The sequence below is a fragment of the Spinacia oleracea genome, chromosome 4 (genome assembly GCF_020520425.1).
Source record: "Spinacia oleracea cultivar Varoflay chromosome 4, BTI_SOV_V1, whole genome shotgun sequence".
In the NCBI taxonomy this organism is placed as follows: domain Eukaryota; kingdom Viridiplantae; phylum Streptophyta; class Magnoliopsida; order Caryophyllales; family Amaranthaceae; genus Spinacia; species Spinacia oleracea.
Window position 1 is genome coordinate 177,060,286 of NC_079490.1, and position 21,944 is coordinate 177,082,229.

General features: G+C 35.8%; 10 protein-coding genes and 1 pseudogene across 10 annotated transcripts; 3 read left to right on the top strand and 8 right to left on the bottom strand.

Moving 5' to 3' along the window:
- Positions 1 to 504: 504 nt before the first annotated feature.
- LOC130472347 (auxin-responsive protein SAUR64-like) lies at positions 505 to 1,145 on the bottom strand. Its single transcript, XM_056843044.1, has one exon. The coding sequence runs from the start codon at positions 1,030 to 1,032 to the stop codon at positions 625 to 627; it is 408 nt and encodes a 135-aa protein (XP_056699022.1). The 5' UTR covers positions 1,033 to 1,145; the 3' UTR covers positions 505 to 624.
- A 1,055-nt stretch (positions 1,146 to 2,200) lies between these two features.
- On the bottom strand, positions 2,201 to 2,720 carry LOC110788170 (auxin-responsive protein SAUR64-like). Its single transcript, XM_021992804.2, has one exon. It carries the CDS (start codon positions 2,702 to 2,704, stop codon positions 2,297 to 2,299), a length of 408 nt encoding a protein of 135 aa, XP_021848496.2. The 5' UTR covers positions 2,705 to 2,720; the 3' UTR covers positions 2,201 to 2,296.
- A 302-nt stretch (positions 2,721 to 3,022) lies between these two features.
- Positions 3,023 to 6,166, top strand: LOC110788188 (auxin-responsive protein SAUR64-like). Its single transcript, XM_056843042.1, has one exon. It carries the CDS (start codon positions 3,523 to 3,525, stop codon positions 3,928 to 3,930), a length of 408 nt encoding a protein of 135 aa, XP_056699020.1. The 5' UTR covers positions 3,023 to 3,522; the 3' UTR covers positions 3,931 to 6,166.
- On the bottom strand, positions 5,006 to 5,386 carry LOC110788171 (auxin-responsive protein SAUR64). The gene has a single exon (XM_021992806.2). It carries the CDS (start codon positions 5,384 to 5,386, stop codon positions 5,006 to 5,008), a length of 381 nt encoding a protein of 126 aa, XP_021848498.1.
- LOC110788172 (auxin-responsive protein SAUR64-like) lies at positions 6,162 to 6,569 on the top strand. The gene has a single exon (XM_021992807.1). It carries the CDS (start codon positions 6,162 to 6,164, stop codon positions 6,567 to 6,569), a length of 408 nt encoding a protein of 135 aa, XP_021848499.1.
- A 4,115-nt stretch (positions 6,570 to 10,684) lies between these two features.
- Positions 10,685 to 11,457, bottom strand: LOC110788173 (auxin-responsive protein SAUR64-like). The gene has a single exon (XM_021992808.2). It carries the CDS (start codon positions 11,179 to 11,181, stop codon positions 10,774 to 10,776), a length of 408 nt encoding a protein of 135 aa, XP_021848500.2. The 5' UTR covers positions 11,182 to 11,457; the 3' UTR covers positions 10,685 to 10,773.
- Positions 11,458 to 12,863: 1,406 nt separating this feature from the next.
- LOC110788194 (auxin-responsive protein SAUR66-like) lies at positions 12,864 to 13,776 on the bottom strand. The gene has a single exon (XM_021992826.2). The coding sequence runs from the start codon at positions 13,774 to 13,776 to the stop codon at positions 13,366 to 13,368; it is 411 nt and encodes a 136-aa protein (XP_021848518.1). The 3' UTR covers positions 12,864 to 13,365.
- A 75-nt stretch (positions 13,777 to 13,851) lies between these two features.
- Positions 13,852 to 18,648, top strand: LOC110788195 (auxin-responsive protein SAUR66-like; annotated as a pseudogene).
- On the bottom strand, positions 15,161 to 15,915 carry LOC130472348 (auxin-responsive protein SAUR66-like). Its single transcript, XM_056843045.1, has one exon. It carries the CDS (start codon positions 15,689 to 15,691, stop codon positions 15,284 to 15,286), a length of 408 nt encoding a protein of 135 aa, XP_056699023.1. The 5' UTR covers positions 15,692 to 15,915; the 3' UTR covers positions 15,161 to 15,283.
- A 1,042-nt stretch (positions 18,649 to 19,690) lies between the features above and the next one.
- On the bottom strand, positions 19,691 to 20,411 carry LOC130472346 (auxin-responsive protein SAUR64-like). The gene has a single exon (XM_056843043.1). It carries the CDS (start codon positions 20,204 to 20,206, stop codon positions 19,799 to 19,801), a length of 408 nt encoding a protein of 135 aa, XP_056699021.1. The 5' UTR covers positions 20,207 to 20,411; the 3' UTR covers positions 19,691 to 19,798.
- A 376-nt stretch (positions 20,412 to 20,787) lies between these two features.
- On the bottom strand, positions 20,788 to 21,922 carry LOC130472201 (auxin-responsive protein SAUR66). Its single transcript, XM_056842701.1, has 2 exons — positions 21,557 to 21,922; positions 20,788 to 20,922 (listed from the first exon to the last, which is right to left on the bottom strand). The coding sequence occupies exons 1-2, from the start codon at positions 21,920 to 21,922 to the stop codon at positions 20,788 to 20,790; spliced, it is 501 nt and encodes a 166-aa protein (XP_056698679.1).
- Between the last annotated feature and the right edge of the window lie 22 nt (positions 21,923 to 21,944).

Genomic DNA, 21,944 nt, shown 5'->3' on the forward strand with positions numbered 1-21,944 from the left:
TTTTGTGCGCTACTAGATTTACCGTGACCTGTATTCTTTTTTCTATTCCAGCTGCGCATGATAGCTCTGATAGACCACCACCCCCCCCCCCGCGGAAAAAAACAGCAGTTTGCATCATGTACAGATGGAAGTCATGGAGCAATCAATAAATGTGCTGAATTCTGGACGAGTTATTTTTCTATTAGGAATTGTGTTAGTTGCCATTGGTTCTATTGTCTAGGACTCTAGGGGAACACTGATGGAACATCTGGCAACAAAATCAGGGAAGTACATCATAGTCACCAAACAATGCAAAGTATGTATGACTATATGAAGTTATGGGTTTAATCAGTGTTCTGAGTGTATATGCTTCTTCATTTTAATATAGGTATAGCAAGTGTCCTCCCATGAAGTCGGCCTGAATGCTAAAGACTTCATTAACATGTAGAAATATAAATTTTGTGAATCAAGCTTAAGTTTATTAATGTGCTGAATTACCACATTCTGACAATGTTAAGAAATGACTGTTTCTGTAAGAGCGTTGATTTAAATATCGTCCGCAGGTAGTTCCATTAACTCTGTCCAGGTAAAGTTTCACAGTATTTGTTCTATACAAAAAAAGAAAAAAAGAGAAAACAATCTGTCTTAGAAACTACTAATAAGCAATTGTTGTTTCGTTTGTGCTTGATGTTCATTTGATAACGATGTGTATCTACAGCTAGCTAAGGATGTAATCAGCGCCTTCTCCAATCCTTGAGCTGCATGTCTTTGGATCATAGAGATTGCATACTCCATGAAACTCGAATCACAAGGCAGCATAATTGGCCCTGAACTTGCAATCCCGAACTCTTCCTCTGCCATTCTGAAGAGCTCTGTGAAAATCTCATTCTTGAGACACGTCAAGGGAATCATAAACCGCCTTCCGTCTGTTGTGTAGACAACAAAATGACCTTTATCAGCCAGTGGTCTTGGCCAGGAAATCTTTCTTCTACTGGAAGCTGCCATCTTTTGCCACTTCCTTGCCATTTGAATAAGCTTATTTGTACTTATCATGTTTTTGTTCTAGGTAGAGTGGAAGAGAAAGAGCTGATGTTTCAAGAATAAGAAAACTATGTAAGGAAGTGCTAATATTTGGTTGAAGGTAAGGGAATTCTGCAAAGGCGCTGTACTGCTTGATGAAGGAATGAGGCAATGTTGGATTTTTATAGCTTCAATCCAAGGACATAACAATTCTTTAAAAGCAGAACCATGTGAATCTTCAGGTGCGCTTGTCTACTTTGTTTGGCTTTTAGTTATCATTTGGAATATGAATCAGTCCATGTAAGGCCAATCCTTCTTGTGAACCACTATAATATGTAGGCCAAAGATGTCTACTGATAATTGATATAATGATTTTAATCTTCTTGGCAGACATTAGATTAGGTTTTGATCTAAACTTAACTGTTTTGGATAACGATAAGTCGGTAACATAGATTATCCAATGCCTAACCTGATCAATCATACAGAATTGCTATTAGGGGGTGGCCCGGATGGGTATAAACCACATATAGGAAGTCATGAACTAACCAAGATGGGCTCTTGGGATCGTTATTGCAAGCATGAGCATTGTATACGTACTCAAGCTTATCTTGCTCTATGCAGTATGATAGTACTTAGTCCTGAAGTAAATGTAGGTAAGCATTACCAAACATACATTAATTTCATTAGACCTGATATAGAGATTGGTTCACAATGTAGCTTTATAGGACAGATCTTCTGTACCATGTTAGCCTGTTAGGCACTTAGATGTGCTGAACCACTAAATAAAATTCATTTCTATAATGACAAGAATCAGGGTCACTGGTTTGTCTGCACTGTAAATGAATTTTTTAAGCCTAGTAATATTTGATATACTTGTAACTGGTAAGTAGAGAAGGTTTTATGTTGATTGCGTAGATTTCGATTGAAGATTATTTCTCATGTAGATATTGGACGACTAATTATTTATTTATCAAAGTAATGTATGTAATTTCTTTTGTATTGCAGTTAGCTGTACAGAGAGGAGGACGTATAATGAGAATCATTTCTCATTTAGTTCCCCTTTACTGTTTCTATTAAAACGTTCTCCTTTCTTGTAAGTTCCTTTTTCCTTTTCAGTTTTTCCGGTGTTGTTTGTCATTTGCATTTTATACCACAAAAAGATAAAGAAGGGCACATTGCTAAAATGACAAGATTGTTTGAATTGAACTTGGGCAGAAAATTTCTTTAACTTTCTCTTAATAATTTGTACAACTGTGTGTATATGTTTTCTACAAAAATTCAAAAGGAAGAAAGGTTTCTAGAAACTACAGATAAATAATTGCTGACTGGTTTGTTCTTGATAATCATTTGACAATGATGAGTATCTGCAGTTAGCTAAAGACGTAATCAATGCCTTCTCCAATTCCTTAGTTACATGTCTTTGGATCATGGAGATCGTGTACTCCATGAAATTTGAATCACATGGCAGCATGATTGGCCCAGAACTTGACACTCCATACTCTTCCTCAGCTATTCTGAAGAGCTCTCTAAAAATCTCACTGTTAAGGTATGCCAAAGGAATCATAAATCGCCTTTTATCGCTTGTGTATACAACGAAATGACCTTTCTCAGCCACTGGTTTTGACCAATAAATTCTCCTTCTGCTAGCAGCTGCTAATCTTTGCCATTTCCTTGCCATTTTGATAAGCTTCTTTGTACTGATCATTTTGTTGTTTCCTGTTAATAAGTTTGAGGAAATTTTGTGAAGATAAGAAAGTAGATTGGAAATTTGGAATGCAATGAGTAACTTAGCAGTGCTTGGTTGAGGAATCCTTTAGGAGAATGATCAAGTTTTATAGCTCCCAGCTAAAGACATATCACTTCAACATGGGACTGCCATGTTTTCTTTCTTTGAAGCAAGTTCATGTGAATATTCATGTGGTCATGTCTGGTTTACTTTTTCATCTGGCACTTATTTTGACAGATTTCAGAATAAGTAGGCCAAAGATGTAACCTGATAATTGATACAAGTCTCTAGGCCACAAATTAAGGTAACCCAGAGTGGATAATCGATGATATTGTAATCCAGAGTGGATAATCAGGTAGCTGAATTTCCTGTATTCATACTAGCAAGTACAGGGAAACTAATTAAATGCAGATGTTTAGTTGTCATGTGCATCAGAGAAAACACATTTATGCAGATTAGACATTTGATGAAAGATAGAAGCGTAACCATTCAACGTATAATAAAATACAGTAATTGAGTGGCTGAGAAGAGGCTTATATTATTATCAGGAGACATCTTTGGGCTGCATGTTTTGAGATAACCCAAAGCTGAACTTGATCGCGTGGTTTTGCTTCCAAATCATGTGAACAAGTTAGTCACCAATGAAGTGATATGTCTTCATCTTGAAGCTATAAAACTTGCCCGTTCTCTCAACACTTTTTCAAACCAAGTAAACATACTGCTAAATTTCTCAAACTCATCTTTTATCTCATATTTGGAAAAATTCTCTCCTTTGCACTCTTAAATCAAAACTCAATATGATTAGCACAAAGAAGCTTCTCAAGATGGCAAGAAAATGGCAAAAGATAGCAGCTGCTAGCAGGAAGAGGATCTCTTGGCCACGACCAGTTGCTGATAAGGGCCACTTTGTCGTCTACACAACTGATGGAAGACGATTCATAATCCCTTTGGCTTATCTCAAGAATGAGATTTTCATAGAGCTCTTCAGAATAGCAGAAGAAGAGTTTGGTTTAACAAGTACGGGGCCAATCACACTTCCCTGTGATTCAAGTTTCATGGAATACACAATATCTATTATCCAAAGACGTGTAGCTGAGGACTTGGGAAAGGCATTGATCATGTCGTTAGCCAGCTGCAGATATTCGTCTGTGACCCATGAATATCAAGATCAAACAAATTCACAAGTTTTGATTTCTAGTTTCTAGAATATAATGTTCTCTCCTTTTGTATAGAATTGAACCTTACATAGAGTATATAGTTTAACTCAGAAACTTAATGAGATCAAAATTCAGATTCAAATCAAACATTTTACCCATTGCATGAATGCGCCGTTCAAACTTAAGTCTTCTTAGCACGGAAATACAGGCTACAATTTCATATATTTTTATTTGTTTTGATCTATTTTAAAAGGTCTAACAGTCATACTTGATATCCAATCGAATAATTGATGGATAAATTAACTTTTACCGGATTGAATAGCTTGAGTAATAAAGGTGAATATATATGGTCTACCGACAGGGTTGATGGATAACATAACTATTAACTATTGCATGATATATTTGCTTAGTGCAAAAGTGATGGATAACCTTCCATATGCGTTTGTTTCATATTGAACCCTACATACAACCAAGCAACCACAAATGCTGTTATTCTATCTGGATTCTGGCCATACATATATGATTCCTTTCTGCCAGTTACTATCATTACTAATTTACTATGTGTCCCATATTACGTTGCACAGTTCATTTTTTTTCAATCTAACTTTTTCAAAAAAATCTTCACTGTTTTCATAGCTGACGAAAATCTTATTCTATGTTATTGTCCAATTCAATTTCCTAGGCGCCGGAAATTCCATTGTAGTTTGAAATGCAAACAGATCAGATGAAAAGAAAATATTAAGAACAGACGGGTTATCATTCAGCTTTTTTGCTTGTGTTTTTGTCAAAATACCATGAGAGTTGAGAATTTTTCCCGTTCTTGGACATTTAGGTCATTGCATAGGAAACTGCATGCCACAAATATATTGTGCTACAAATTGACACCATTAGATACCGGTCAGTAGGTTTGTAGTACGTATTAAGGGATAAGTTCCTCTTTTTTTCCCCCTTTCAGGAAAGGTTGATTATATGCAGTTTATACCATAAATCATGGAAAGATAAAGAAGGGTGTAATGTTAAATGACAAGATCATCTGATTTGAACTTCCGCAAGAAATTTCATTAACTTTCTCTTTGTAAAATTGTACATCTATATGTTTCCTACTAAAAAACAGAAAGAATTTCTAAAAACTGCAGATAAATGGTTGTTGATTGGGTTGTTCTTGAAGGTCATTAGAAAATGATGAGTATCTACAGGTGGTTAAAGACATGATCAGTGCCTTCTCCAAGTCCTTAGCGACATGTCTTTGGATCACGGAGATTGTGTATTCCATGAAGCTCGAATCACAAGGCAGTGTAATTGGCCCTGAACTTTCTACTCCAAACTCTTCCTCAGCCATTCTAAAGAGCTCTGTGAAAATTTCGCTTTTGAGGTATGTCAAAGGAATCATGAACCGTCTTTTATCACTCGTGTAAATAACAAAGTGACCTTTCTCAGCCAATGATTTTGACCAAGAAACTCTTCTTCTGCTGGCAGCTGCTATTCTTTGCCATTTCCTTGCCATTTTGATAAGCTTCTTTGTACTGATCATTTTGTGGGTTTCAGATAGAGAACCAATTAAATAAATTTTGAAGATGAGAGAGTAGATTCCAATGTAGGTAATGAGTAATTTAGGAGTACTTGGTTGTGGAATCTTTGGTGAATGATCAAGTTTTATAGCTCCAATCCAAAGACATATCACTTCGACGTGGGACTGCCTCTTTTTCACTCTTTGGGAGCAAGTTCATGTGGATATTCAGGCTGCCTGTCTGATTTAAAGATCATATCGACTTAACATGTCGTTTGATAATTGATACAAACCTCTTAACAGCCACTTAATTTGATTATTGTGTAGAATCCGTGCTAACATACTGCCAAGCACACACCAACTAATAAATACAGATGTTTCAGTTGCCATGCCCATCAGAGAACACTGCATTTACTGATTTACACAGATTACATAGTAGATGAACCTAGGGAATAACCATTACACTTGTGTAATAATCTGATTGAGTGGCTGAGAAGAGGTTTATATTAATTATCAACAGACATATTTGAGATACATGTTTTGGAATCATTTAAAGTAACATAATCTTGATCACATGGTTTTGCTTCCAAATCATGTGAACATGTTAGTCACCAATGAAGTGATATGTCTTCATGTTGAAGCTATAAAACTTGCCTGTTCTCTCAACACTTTCCAACCAAGTAAACATACTCCTAAATTCCTCAAACTCATCTATTATCTTATCTTTCGAAAAATTCTCTCCTTACACTCTTAAAAGTAAAAAAAGCTCAACATGATCAGCACAAAGAAGCTCCTCAAGATGGCAAGAAAGTGGCAAAAGATAGCTGCCGCTAGCAGGAAGAGGATCGCTTGGCCTCGACCAGTGGCTGATAAAGGTCACTTTGTCGTCTATACAACTGATGGCAGACGGTTTATCATCCCTTTGGCTTATCTCAAGAGCGAGATTTTCATAGAGCTCTTCAGAATAGCAGAGGAAGAGTTCGGGTTAACAAGTTCAGGGCCAATCACACTTCCCTGTGATTCGAGTTTCATGGAATATGCAATCTCTATGATCCAAAGACGTGTAGCTGAGGACTTGGAAAAAGCATTGATCATGTCATTAGCCAGCTGCAGATATTCCTCTGTGTCACATGAACATCAAGATCAAACAAATTCACACTTGTTGATTTCTAGTTTCTAGAACATAATTTTGTTTCTCCTTTTGTATAGAATTGAACCTACATAGAGTATATAGTTAGTTATAGTCAGAAATTTAATGAGAACAGAATTCAGATTCAAATCAAACATTTTCTCCATTGTGTGAATATACCCTTCAAATTTAATTCGTCTTGCCACACGCATGGTATAAACTGTAAAAGGATCACAGAAATATATATAGCATACAATTTCACAAAGTTTTACTGTATTTCTTTTGATCTGTTTTGAAAGGTCTAAGAGTAAAACTTCACATCCTATTGTTGGTTAAAGTAACTTGGAACGGAATGAAGAGTTTGAGTAACAAAGGTGAATATCTATGTTTTACCGACAGGGTTGATGGATAACTATGAACTATTGCATGACGTATTTGCATTTTGCATAATTGAAAGAGACTCTATTCTAATTCATAATCACCTGCCATATGCTTTTGTTTCATATTGAACCCTACATACAACCAGGCAACCCATAAATGATATCTATTTTGATTCTGGCCATACAAATATGAAATATGGTTCCTTTCTGCCAGTTATAGTATAGGACTATAGGTCAATACTATGTGTCCCATATTACTTTGCACACTTGTTTTTTCATGTAATTTCTTTTATCTTTACTGTTTTCTTAGCCGATGAAATCTTATTTTATGTTTATGTCCAATTTAATTTTGCCTTGGTGCCGGAGATGCCATTGCAGTTCGAAATGCAACAGATTAGATGAAAAGAAAATGTTAAGAGCAAATGGTTTTTCATTCTGCTTTTTAGCTTGAGTTTTTCCCAAATACTACCTTGAGAAGGAAAGTTTGGACTTACAAAAGGTCATTCCTCGGGATACAGTTATATTGTCATCTGAATTGAGACCATCACATCTCAGTCAATAGGTTTGCAATACATCTAACAGAGATAGGGTGCGTTCTCTTTACCTTGAAAAAATGTTTCAGATTTAGTAAGTTCATATAAGTTTCAATTACTAAAATGCTTGTTAGGAGAATCAGACCTCTTTTGGATGACTTAATTAGTCCTATGCAATCCAGCTTTGTGCCTAATAGAAGTATAGAGGAAAATGTGATTATTATTAAGGAGATTGCCCATCTTTTTCATAAGGCTAAGAAAGGAAAGAATGTAATGGCTTTAAAGTTAGACTTAACAAAGGCCTATGATAGTCTGGAATGGGGTTTTATTAGGGATACTTTAATTGGTTTTAGATTCCCAGACTCTATGATAGACCTTATTATGAATTGTATCACTAATGCTAACATTTCGGTTCTCTGGAATGGGGAAATCACTAGGGAATTCAAACCGTCAAGAGGGATTCGTCAAGGGGATCCTTTATCTTCGTACATCTTTGTTCTTTGTTTGGAAAGATTGTCTTTGTTGATAGAAAATAGAGTTATTAGTAAAACTTGGAGTCCTTTAAGGGTTTCAAAATCTATATCTCTTTCCCATATTTTTTATGCTGATGATGTTTTCCTCTTTGGGTCAGCTAGCATTAGCAATTTGGATTGTATTATGCAAACTTTGGAGGAATTTGGAATTGCTTCTGGGTTACGTATAAATCCACAAAAATCTTCCCTTATCTTTCCCTCTAAGATGTGCCTCTCTATTAGGGATGAGCTGGCAACAAGGTATAATTTAAAAACAAGTTCCTCCTTTGGAAAATATTTAGGAGTGCAGATTAGTGCAAACAGATTAAAAATTAGTAATTATGCTGATCTTATTCAAAAAACAACGGATAGGATTCGAGGTTGGCAAGCTAAACTTCTTAATATGGCTGGTAGATGTACTATGATTAAGTCTGTCCTTAATTCTTATCCAGTTTATTCTATGCAAACTTGCATCTTACCTGTTACTGTTTTGAACATCTTGGAGAAAAGTTGTAGAAAATTTCTTTGGAATAAGGTGGATAGATCTAGATACATTCCTCGTACTGCATGGCATAATGTTACTAAGCCCATGAATGCAGGAGGCCTAGGTATTAGGAGTTTAAGAGATTGGAATTTAACTTTCATGGCTAAATTAGGATGGACGATCTTAACTCAACCACAAAAATTGTGGGTTAAAATTGTTTCAGAAAAATACCTTCGAAATGCGACCTTCTTTGATGCTATTCCAAAAGCTTATAATTCTCCGTTATGGAAGGATATCCTAAAAGGTCGGGAAATTCTAAAAAAGGGGATTCAAATTGGAATCGGTAATGGTAAATCGACCTCGCTTTGGTACCATCATTGGGTGGGAGAAGGGCCGATTTATAAGTTTTTACCAGTTGATGTGCCACAAAATAAGGCTCATTGGTTTGTGTGTAATATAATTAGGAATGGTGCTTGGTTTCTTGAGGATATAGAATATCTCTTACCTAATAATATTAAATTACAAATTTTAGCTACCCCTCTTTCTCAATCCTCAAATATGGAGGATTTCATTAGGTGGACCCCATCCAAAGAAGGGTCATTCACCATAAAATCAGCTTACAGAGTCCATAATCCTTCCCCCTTCATTAATAATTTCCCTTGGAAAAGTTTCTGGAAGGTCAAAGCCCCCTTTAAATATAAAGTTTTAATGTGGAATTGCATAAATGAAATTCTTCCTGTTGCAGAAAAACTCAATTTCTTTATTCCTGACATAAGTGCCATGTGCAGCAGATGTTCTCAATCTACTGAAACTCACATTCACATTTTCAGGGATTGTGCATCTTCAGCTATTCTTTGGAATTATATATTCCAAAGATTAAAAATTCCTGATAAATTTGATTTCAATATTTTCAGCAACTCCTCATGGGCAGAATGGATTGAATATAACTTGACTATCCCTAGTGATTGGAATCTTCTGTTCATCACAGCATGTTGGCATATTTGGAAGCACAGAAATTTGGCAGTTTTTGAGAAAAAAATGACTTCTGCATTTTCTATTTACAATTCCTTTTATGTAGATTGGAATTTAACTTCTGGTATTTTTCAGGATAAAGGAAAAGGTAAAATGGGAGAGGTTTATACCCCACGTCCTTCGTGGACTCCACCGGCTCCTGGCTTTATGAAGCTCAATACTGATGGAGCTTGGAAAGGGATAGATGAGGCTGGAGGAGGAGGCGTGCTGAGAAGGGAGAATGGAGATTGGTATCTTGGATTCTCAAGCAAATTTAATGCCAAAACTCCATTGGCTGCTGAACTCCTAGCAATGAGGGAAGGTCTTGCTATGGCGAAAGCTTTTCAGGTGCCAAAGCTTGAAGTGGAAACTGATGCTGAATCTTTGATCTTTATGCTAGATACGTCAGGTGTGAATCCTTATCCGCACCATGAGCTAGCTGCTGTTATTTCGGATGTGAGGAACCAGATTAAAGAAGATTGGGTGATTGTCTTCAAACATGTACCAAGGCACAAAAATGTAGTTGCACATCACTTGGCAGCAATGGCAATGGAGATGGCTGTGGGTCATGTCACCCATTTTGAGGTACCACCAAGGGCTTTCAATGATTTCAAAAAGGATAAAGCTGCTGCGGATAGATTTGGGGGTGGGTCTGCCAATGCTTAGCATGTCTCTAAAGGTTGTCTTTCTTAAAAGTACGTGGAATGTGTAATCTGATCTGTGGGGAGATCTTATCTTTTGTTATGAAAACTAATAGGGTAGATAGTACGTGTGTCTATGGTATGCTATGGAACAGAGTTTTATTTTGGGTGGGCTTTGTTCCCTGCTACTTCGTTTAGTACTATTCGGCGAAGTGGGGGCTCTTTGTTGGTTTGCAATGTAGTTGTAATATGCTTTATATAATTTAATAATATTTTCTTCGTTTTACGTTAACATATAAGTTTCAATTAGTCTTTTAAGTTCAATAAGTTCAAATAGGTTCCTATAAGTTTCGGTCATGTCCTATAAGTTTACTCTCCGGTTTACTCTCTAGTAATCAAGTCTGATTAGGTAATCAAGCTTAATCAGTTCCAATAATTCAAGATAAGATCAGGTTGTATCCAGTGAAGAGAATGCCCCCCTACAGGGTAAGTTCCTTTTTTTATGATTTTTTATTCATATGTCTAAAATTGTTGATTATATGAAATTTAATGCATGCATCATGAAAAGATAACGGGTGTATTGCTGCTAAAGTGACAAGGCTATATGATTTGAACTTCCGCAGGAAATTTCATTAATTTTCTCTTTGTAAATTTGTACACGTATATGTTTCCTACTAAAAAATAGAAAACATTTCTAAAAGCTACAGATAAATAATTGTTGATTGGGTTGTTCTTGAAGGCCATTTGACAATGATGAGTATCTGCAGGTGGCTAAAGACATGATCAATGCCTTCTCCATATCCTCAGTGACATGTCTTTGAATCATGGAGATTGCGTACTCCATGAAGCTTGAATCACAAGGCAGCATAATTGGCCCTGAACTTTCTACTCCAAACTCTTCCTCGGCCATTCTAAAGAGTTCTGTGAAAATCTCGCTCTTGAGGTATGTCAAAGGAATCATGAATCGTCTTTTATCACTCGTGTAAACAACAAAGTGACCCTTCTCAGACAATGATTTTGACCAAGAAATCCTTCTTCTGCTGGCAGCTGCTAATCTTTGCCATTTCCTTGCCATTTTGATAAGCTTCTTTGTACTTATCATTTTGTGGGTTTCAGATAGAGTAACAAAGTAAATAAATTATGACGATGAGAAAGTAGATTGGAATGTATGTAATGAGTAACTTATGAGTGTTTGGCTGATAAAGCTCTGGAGAATGATCAAGTTATATAGCTCCTATCCGAAGACACATCACTTCGAAGTGGGACTGCCTCTTTTTCGTTCTTTGGGAGCAAGTTCATGTGGATATTCAAGTTGCCTGTCTGATTTAAGATCATATAGGCTTAACATGTTGCTTGATAATTGATATAAACCTCTTAACAGCCACTTAATTTGATTATTGTGTAAAATCCCTTCTAAACATACTGCCAAGCACACACCAACTAATAAATGCAGATGTTTCGGTTGACATGTCCATCAGAGAACACCACATTTACACAGATTAGATATTAGATAAATCATAAATCAAGGGAAGAACCATTACACTTGTATTATAATCTAGTTGAGTGGCTGAAAACAGGCTTATATTAATTATCAAGAGACAATTTTGGGCTCATGTTTTTGGATCATTCAAAGCAACATAAACTCAATCGCGTGGTTCTGCTTCCAAATAATGTGAACAGGGCAGTCATGAATGAAGTGATATGTCTGCAGCTTGAAGCTATAAAACTTGACCATTCCTTCAAGTATTTCCAACCAAGTAAACTTCTAAACCCGCATCAAATTCAAATATCTTATCAACTTTGAAAAAATTCTCTCCTTTGATTCTTAAAACAATACAATATGATCAGCACAAAGAAACTTATCAAGATGGCAAGAAAGTGGCAAAAGTTAGCAGCCTCCAGCAGGAAGAGAATCTCATGGCCTCGACCAATGGCTAATGAGGGTCACTTTGTTGTTTACACAGAAGATGGAAGACGCTTTATGATTCCTTTGACATTTCTGAATAACAAGATATTCATAGAGCTCCTTAGAATAGCCGAGGAGGAATTTGGGGTGACAAGTACAGGGCCAATTAAGATGCCTTGTGATTCAAATTTTATGGAGTACGTGATATCTATGATCCAAAGATGTGCTGCGAAGGACTTGGAAATGGCATTAATCACGTCCTTAGCTAGCTGCAGATACTCATCATCGTCACATGAGCATCAAGAACAAACTAAGCCACACATGTATATCTGTAGTTTCTAGAAAAAAGATCGTTTCCTCTTTTGTATAGATTATACACCGTAGATTATATACTTAACATAGCATAAGTCTACTTAGAAATTTAATGAAAGTTCAGAATGAAATCATTCAAATCTAACAGTTTTGTTACAGAATCATGACAAAGGAATAGCCTAAAATTTAAAGAATTTCATGTACGTTGATCTAATTTTAAGGGGTCACTTCGGATCCTGTTGTTTCATAAAAGTAACTTTCACTGAAACTGAGTTCAAGTTCAGGTAAATATGCATGGTCCACTGTCTGGGTTGAGGGGCAAATACAGCAGGACATTTGCATGTTGGATATAATTCTAAAACATTTTGAACCCTACATACAACCAAGCAACTATAATTGTTAAATTGGCCACAAGACCATGATCAATATATCTAGCTGTTTCAGTTCAAAGTTCATCAGTTGGTAAATAAAATTAGGAAAATGTCAAATGTACCCCCGTACAGCTGCGTAAAAGTGTTAAATATAAATCCCCTCAAGTAGAATTACCGAAAACTGCATGATTTTGTCATAAATTCTCAACTAAGTATTGGTAATTTTCATTGTTGCTGGAAATCCTAATAGATGACCAGAAAGTTTTATGAGCAAATTGTTAACTAATTTAAAGAAGGAAAGAACGACCTCTACAATATTGGGTAAGGAGAAGTGTTGGTACATCCCTGGAAGCTGAAGTATTTACATTTAAAAGCGCTTTCCATTCAGATATGTTGTTATATTTTCCTGTTGATCCTGCAGGCTCTGATAGTCGGATGCCAACTAATATATGTACTCATGACTTATAACCGAATCTGTCTGCATAACTTTCCTTATCGTGTCCTTATATTGAATCTTGTCTGCATAACTCCCTAAGACTGTAGGTTGTTCTTTTTATGTCATTTAAGACCGGTAAAGGAGAAGGGCACATTGTGAATGGTAAAACAGCTAATGTGAACAAGTTTTGTGAGAATTCTCATTATATATCTAGGTAAAATTGTACAAGTTTGTTACGAAAAAAGAACATAGATTTTGTCTTTAGAAACTACAAATGAATAGTTGTTGGTTAGTTTGGTGTTGATGTTCGTGTAACAACAATGATGAGTATTTGCAGTTAGCCAAGGACATAATCAATGCCTTCTCCAAGTCTTCAGGTACATGTCTTTGGATCATGGAGATCGCATACTCCATGAAATTTGAATCACATGGAAGCATAATTCGTCCTGAACTTGCTACTCCGAACTCTTCTTCAGCTATTCTGAATAACTCTCTGAATATCTCACTCTCCAGGTACCCCAAAGGAATCATAAACCGTCTTTCATCACTTGTGTATACAACAAAGTGACCCTTATCAGCTACTGGTCTTGACCAAGAGATCCTTTTCCTGCTGGCAGCTGCTATTTTTTGCCATTTTCTTGCCATTTTAATAAGCTTCTTAGTACTGATCATGTTTGTGGTTTCACAGATGTAGGAAGAAGATTTTTCTGCAGATGAGATGAGAAATGTATTTGGAGGATTTTGATGAAAAACTTTAGTGATTGGTTTGAGAAGTTCCTGAGGAAATGATCAAGTTTTATAGATCCAAGCTAAAGACACATCACTTAAACGTGGGACTGCCTTGCTTTCGTTCTCTGGAAGCAATTTCACATGGATCTTCAGTTGGGTATGTCTGGTTTATTTTCTCATCATGCTTTCATTTTGACAGTTCTTAGAACATGTAGGCCAAAGATGTCAACCACTTGATAAATGATCCTTGATAATTTAGGGTGGATTTTCATTTGTTTTGGATAAGTTGAAGAGTTATAATATATGGTTACTAACCCATGTAATGTTCTTGAACGCTAAAAACAACCAAAAAAAGAAACCAAATTTGTGGAACCTAATCCTCCAAAAAAGTATTTCGGTGAGAAAATGGGTTTGACATCCGAAGCATTTAACCTTAAATAGCAGTGGGAATTTGTTTATTTACCCATATAGCAAATGGGGGGTGTTTTTAGTTACAGCGACCCAAACATCTGCTATTGTATTAGTTAAAGTTTAAATCTAAAAGCGGAATATGTATATATTTCTAGCTGAGATAATCAATGAAGAATATTGTTGAGCTTACTAAGAAAAATCAAGCTAGCATGGACTTTATCCACTAGCTACAGAGCGGGGAGGTAGATGGTATGAAATTTATGTCTATTTACTGAAACTTGTCTTTGTTTGAAGCAATGTTACAATGTAGCGGCACTTAGAATTATTTTTCCTGTGATGTTGGAGTAAAACCTGGTGTGAGGCTGCTACGTGAATATGTGGTAAAGAACTCAAATGTTCAATATTACCTGTAATTGTAAAAAGGTAGCTCCCGTCTTATTGGTTGGTAAATGATTTTGAAGTTAGATAGATATGATCAATTTGATAATTTAAAGTTGAGTAATAGTCGTCTTTCGACAATTACAGCTGCAATGAGATTCTGAGGGCCAAGGCAGATCAAACTAATAAAGACATGTAATTTCTATACCCTCACACTGTGTGGCCAGATAGATTAGGCACAACATATGTAGTTGTTTTGTGGTGTGTAGGGTTCAATATGAAGCACAATCATGTGAACGTTACAAATAGAAAATGGAAGTGTTTTTTATATGCTGGCCCATCACTCCTGTGGTAAATCGTAATATTCATCTATGTTAATCGAAATCTTCATTTTATCCAAGTAACCGTGTCCACCATGAGGATATGCTATACGACTCTTTGACCCTTTCAAATAAGGTTAAAAACACAGAGAATTTTCTAGCTACTCTGTTTGTAATTTCTAGTCTGTATCAAGCGCCATAACAAAAGGAAAGAAAAGGGATATTTACTACAACAGCAAAACTGTTTGATTTGAACAAAATTTCTGGATAATTGTTACTTTTCTAAGCAAAATTGTATCATATACATCTTCTGTACAAAAAGGAATCAAAATTTCTCCCCCCTAGAAACTACATAAAAACAATTGTGGATTAGTATGTTTTTGATGTTCATGTGACAATGATGAGTATCTGCAACTAGCTAAAGACATAACTAATGCCTTTTCCAAGTCCTCAGCTACACATCTTTGGATCATATTGACCGCATACTCCATGAAATTTGAATCACAAGGTAGTGTTATTGGCCCTGAACTTGTCACCCCAAACTCTTCCTCGGCAATTCTGAAGAGCTCTATGAAAATCGCGCTCTTTAGATATGTCAAAGGAATCATAAATCGTCTTCCATCTGCTGTGTAGACGACAAAGTGACCCTCTTTAGCCGCTGGTCGTGGCCAAGAGATCCTCTTCCTGCTGGCAGCTGCTATCTTTTGCCACTTTCTTGCCATCTTGATAAGCTTCTTTGTGCTGATCATGTTGTGGTGTTTTAAGAATCAAAGGAGATAACTTTAAAAAAGTTGATAAAATATTTGAATTTGATGAGGAGTAAGCAGTTTACTTGATTGGAAAGAGTTGAAAGACTGATCAAGTTTTATAGCTTCAAGTTGCAGACATATCATTGAATTGGTGACTGCCTTGTTCACATTTTTTGGTAGCAAAACCATGTGGTTAAGGCCTTGTTGTTTTTCAGTTATCTCAAAACATGTAGTCCTAAGATGTCTCCTGGTGATTAATGTAAACCTGTCAGTCGCTCAATTGGATTATTATTGTGTTTAAATGAAGTGGTTTTAAAACTTGTACCCCTGTTTTTCCTAGTGGTTTTAGATGCTTCAATTCATTTCATAACTAACTTGCACGGTTATATATAGTGTACTAGGACTTGATATTTTTATACTGTGTAAGATATACTGCAAACCTACTAAGTGAGATTTACTGATGTAACATATGTAAAGTATCATATTACGATGCTGCCTTCTGTTATTAGTTCGCTCTGCGCACCTGATATCTCTGACTAAGGAATGAAGCTGACTAAGGAATGAGGCTGCCTGCCTTCTGATATTGTGCAAAATGTAAAACAGATTTAATTTTGGACTCTAAAAGTGTCACATCATTACTCGACAGTGGCTGCGAAAGATGTAATCGAGGTCATGATTTATAGACTCAAAGGGTGGTGGGGAAAGTAACAACAACCAGCAGCTTCCTACTTAACAGTAAATATTTTCTTCAAGGTATTCTAATTTTTCAAGTTAATTAGTTCTTGGTCAGTTGGTCTGCAATGTAGGTTTTTGTGAAAGAAAGTTATGAAGGCATGAAATTTATAATACGGAGAGATGAATGCCATATTTTTGGAGTTATTCAATAGTGTGATCCAGTTAGCTTTTTTCGCGAGAAGAATGTAGGTTGATTGTGTGGTTTTTTAATTAATATTTTTTTCTTCATATATGTTTGATGTCTGTTGGTGAATTGTTAATTGGACATGACGTTTTTACCTGCTTGTATTTTGTTGTAATATGTACTAAGTAGAGGATATACAATTAAACGAAATGAGTTCTCATTGCTTCTGTAAAATCTTCATAATTAAGTTTGCTTTCCTGCAAGACTTTTCTTTAATTGTCTCAGGTTTTGTTGATAAATTGCAGTTTAAACCATGCACCATAAAAGGATAAAGAAGGGAGTATTGCTAAAATGACAAGACCGTTTGATTTGAACTTCTGTAAGAAATTTCATTAAGTAGTTTCTTTCGGTAAAATTGTACAAGTATATGCTTTCTGTAAAAAAGCTATCTACAGCTAGTAAATCTTTCTAAAAACTAGAGATTAAAAGTGGTTGATTAGTTTGTTCTTGATGGTTATTTGACAATGATGAATATCTACAGGACATGATTAGTGCCTTCTCCAACTCCTCAGCGACATGTCTTTGCATTATGGAGATGACGTACTCCATGAAATTTGAATCACAAGGCAGCATAATCGGCCCTGAACTTGCTACTCCAAACTCTTCCTCTGCCATTTGAAAGAGCTCTGTGAAAATTGCGCTCTTGAGGTATGTCAAAGGAATCATGAACCGTCTTTTATCGCATGTATAAATAACAAAGCGACCCTTTTCAGCCACTGCTCTTGACCAGGAAATCCTTCTCCTGCTTGCGGCTGCTAATTTTTGCCACTTCTTTGCCATTTTAATGAGCTTTTTATTACTGATCATACTTTGGGGTTTTTAAGTACAGTAGAAAACTTTTCAAAGATGAGAAATTAGATTGGAGTGTAATGAGGATTTTAGCAAATACTTGGTTGAGAAGACTTCGTCGGAAATGATTCAGTTTTATAGCTCCAACCCAAAGACATATCACTTCGACGTTAATAGCCTTGTTTTCAATCTTTCGAAGCAAATCATGTGGATATTCAGGTGGCCTTGTCTGGTATTCTTTTCCATCAGGCAACCATTATGATAAGAACATATAGGCCAAACATGTTGCTTGATGATTGAAATAAGCATCTTAGCAACCACTAAACTATACTATTCTGTAAACTTCCTGCTTCAATACTTCCAAGTTCCAAGTACTTACCAACTAATTAAATGCAGATGTTTGGGTATCCATATGCATCATAGAACAACTAATTATGTAGATTAGATGAAAAAAACAGCATACTTATCCAACTATGATACAATAATCTAATTGAGTGGTAGAGACATCTTTGGGCTACATGTTTTTGGATCACCGAATGCAACAGAAACTTGACCGCGTGGTTTTGCTTCCAAATATTGAGAACAATGCAGTCACCAATGAAGTGATATGTCTTTAGTTTGAAGCTATAAAACTTGACCATTTCCTCAACTCATTCAAACCAAGTAAACAGCTAAATTCCTCTTTAATTCAAATACTTTCCCATCTTTGGAAAAATTTACTCTTAAAAGTTAAAACCCACAACATGATCAGCACAAAGAGACTTGTCAAGATGGCAAGAAAATGGCGAAAGATTGCAGCTTCCAGCAGGAAGAGAATTTCTTGGCCGCAACCAATGGCTAATGACGGTCACTTTGTCGTTTACACAGAAGATGGAAGACGGTTTATGATACCTTTGACCTATCTCAAGAGTGAGGTTTTCACAGAGCTCCTCAGAATAGCCGAGGAAGAGCTTGGAATAACAAGTTCAGGGCCAATTAGGCTGCCTTGTGATTCGAAATTTTTGGAGTACGCCATCTCTATGATCCAAAGATGTGTAACTAAGGAGTTGGAGAAGGCATTGATCATGTCCTTAGCTACCTGCAGATACTCATTGTCGTATGAACATCAAGAACAATCTAATCTGCAAATGTTTGTCTGTAGTTTCTAGAAGAAAATTTGTTTCCTCCTTTGTATATATTGAACATAACCATAGTATAATTTTACTTGGAAAGCTAATGAAAGTTCAGAAAGAAGTGATTCAAATCAAAAGTTTTGCTATTGCATAATTGCATTCATGTGCCCTTCTGTTTTATGTCTTTGCACATGGTATATACTCCAAAATAATCAAAATGTCACAAAGGAATAGCCTGAAATTTAGACTTCAGAGAGCTTGATGTGATACTGATCTGATCTTGGTGTTGGATAAAGTAACTTCGACTAGAAGATAGAGTTTGAATAACATAGGTTTGTATATATAGTCCATGACAGGGATGATGGGTAGATGTGTATTTTGCATAATCAAATATCATTTAGTTTATAACATTTGTTTATCATGTTCTGTTGCTCTAACTTTGAACCCCGATACAACCAGTCAACCACAAATTGTATGTTTATTCAATCTGAATCTTCATACAAGTATGATTCCTTCTTCTAGTTTTATTTCTAAGTTTTTCAGTTGGTATTCAAAACTGTAGTGTAAAAATTGTTTGCCGGTGGATCTCATTGCAACCGGAAAGGACAACATATGACCAGAAAATTATAAGATTAGATACTTTTAAATTCAGAATCATTCACCAATTTCTGAAGAAAAGAACAGCCTCTGTACAATATTGGAAAAGGCCGTCTGTTTATATCTGAATTATCTGGGAAGTAAAGGTTGTATTGTATACATACTACTCTCCTAGCTCATGTTGGATAGGGGAAAGTGGTGATACATTAAAGGGTTCTCAGAATATTATCAATTAGAAGTGCTTCCGATTACGAAAAATTCATGTCCTGTTATAAAGATTTGGACATCCTATCCTATTGGTAGTTTGGTACAAGTGCAAAACAAGGTTAATAATTGGTAAGTCTTAAAAGGGTAGTGCCCAATCCCGTCTTGCGTTCATCTATATAACTTGAACTTCTTATTCTGAAATCTTTCTGATCTAAGTTACTCTGCAACCACCAGGCCGGATATGTTAATGACTACCAGACCCTTAAAAAGTTAGAAGTAACTTAACCAAATGAAACCCCCTAAGATTGCAGGTTATTATTTTGTTGATAATTCACAATTTAAACCATTTGCCGTGAAGTAAAGGAGAAGGGTTCATTGTCACAATAGTAAAATAGTTGATTTGAATTTCCTTAGGAATTCTCATTAGCTATCTAGCTAAAATTGTACATGTTTGTTACCAAAAAAATATTATAAAAATAATTTCTAGAAACTACAGATAAGTAATTGCTGACTAGTTTGTTGTTGATTTTCATGTAACAAGGATGAGTATCTGCAGTTAGCTAAGGACATGATCAATGCCTTTTCCAAGTCCTCGTCTACATGTCTTTGGATCATAGAGATCGCGTACTCCATGAAATTTGAATCACAAGGCAGCATGATTGGCCCCAATCTCGACACTCCAAACTCTTCTTCGGCTATTCTGAAGAGCTCTCTGAAAATCTCGCTGTCAAGGTATGCCAATGGAATCATAAACCTTGTTTTATCGCTTGTGTAAACAACAAAGTGACCCTTATCAGCCACTGATCTTGACCAAGAAATTCTCCTTCTACTGGCAACTGCTAATCTTTGCCATTTCTTTGCCATTTTGATAAGTTTCTTTGTACTAATCATTTTGTTGGTTTTCAAACAGAGAAAGTAGAGAGCTTTTTGAAGATGAGAAAGGCTTTTGGGATGTAATAAAGGAATGTATGAGTGCTTGGTTGAGAAGGCTTTGGAGAATGATCAAGTTTTATAGCTCCAAGCTAAAGACATATCCTCTTCGACATGGGACTGCCTTGTTTTAATAGTTTGGGAGCATGTTCATGTGGATATTCAGGTGGGTATGTCTGATTTATATACTTTTCATCTGGCAATTATTTTGATACATTTTATATACAGTATATATCTTGGTAGGCCAAAGATGTCACCTCATAATTGATGCAAGCTGCTTCTTGGCAGCTGCTAACGTAGATTATAGTATAATCTAGAGTGGACATTCCTTTGTTTTTTTGTATAAGTTGAAGAATTTTACCTGATAATTAAAAACATTAATGGCAGCCATTAAAAACATGTAGCTTAATCATAATCCATCAAGCAAACCAAGAAAAATCAACTGTTGAAAAAATTGTTTATAAATGGTTATATGTTTAATTTGTTCTCCTTCATAAGTATGTATTAAGAATTTTCTGTTTGGTCCCTGCCGAAAAAAAAACTTATTTAGTCCCGCCACAAGGTTGCTCTTCATTAGTTGGTAAATGAAGATGAAATTTTAAAAATTGAGTAAAGTGATGGACATCTTTCGGCAATTCCAGCTGCAATGAGATTCTGAAGGGCCGAGGCAAATCAAACTGATAAAGACATACATTTGTATTTAACCAACTGGCAAATGATGGAATTCAAAATAACACATTTCCAGATGGATTAGGCATAACATTTATGGTTGTTTTGTTGTGAGTAGGGTTCAATATGAAACATAAGCATGTGATGACTGATGACTGGTGAAATTTACTATAGACTAAAGGTACTTTCAGCTTATTAAAGCTTTTACTCGGACTTGGGTACTCATGTCGGACAAAATTATTCAAGTATGTATCAAAGTTTCCAACTAGGCTATTTTGTTAAATAAATAAGAGTAAATACTATACTATGGGATTTGTTCTATGTTTATCCTACTAAACTAAGAAAAGGCTACTGTTATTTATGGATAATAGAAATGTGGCGTATTATTTAGGTGCAAAGCAAGTATGAGAATCCCAAATATTGTTCGCAATTCCTTTAATTTTTCTTTTTCTTTTTCCAATTCATATCAAACAGCAAAAAGGAAGAACTAAAGGAAAGGGAAAATAATTATAGTGGCAAAAAAAAATTAAAAGAACTGTTTTCACAACTGTCATTAACCTTCTAGGTAAAAATTGTACTACTTTGAAGTATATGGTTTGTACAAGAGGATGAACATAACTATTTATTCTAGAAACTACATACAAACATTTGTGGATTAGTGTGTTCTTGATGTTCATGTGACAATGATGAGTATCTGCAGGTAGCTAAAGACATAATTAATGCCATTTCCAAGTCTTCAGCTACACGTCTTTGGATCATAGAGACTATGTACTCCATGAAATTTGAATCACATGGAAGCGTTATTGGCCCTGAACTTGTCACTCCAAACTCCTCCTCGGCTATTCTGAAAAGCTCTATGAAAATCGCGCTCTTTAGATATGTCAAAGGAATCATAAATCTTTTTCCATCTGCTGTGTAGACGACAAAGTGACCCTCGTTAGCCACTGGTCGTGGCCAAGAGATTCTCTTCCTGCTCGCAGCTGCTATCTTTTGCCACTTTCTTGCCATCTTGATAAGCTTCCTTGTGCTG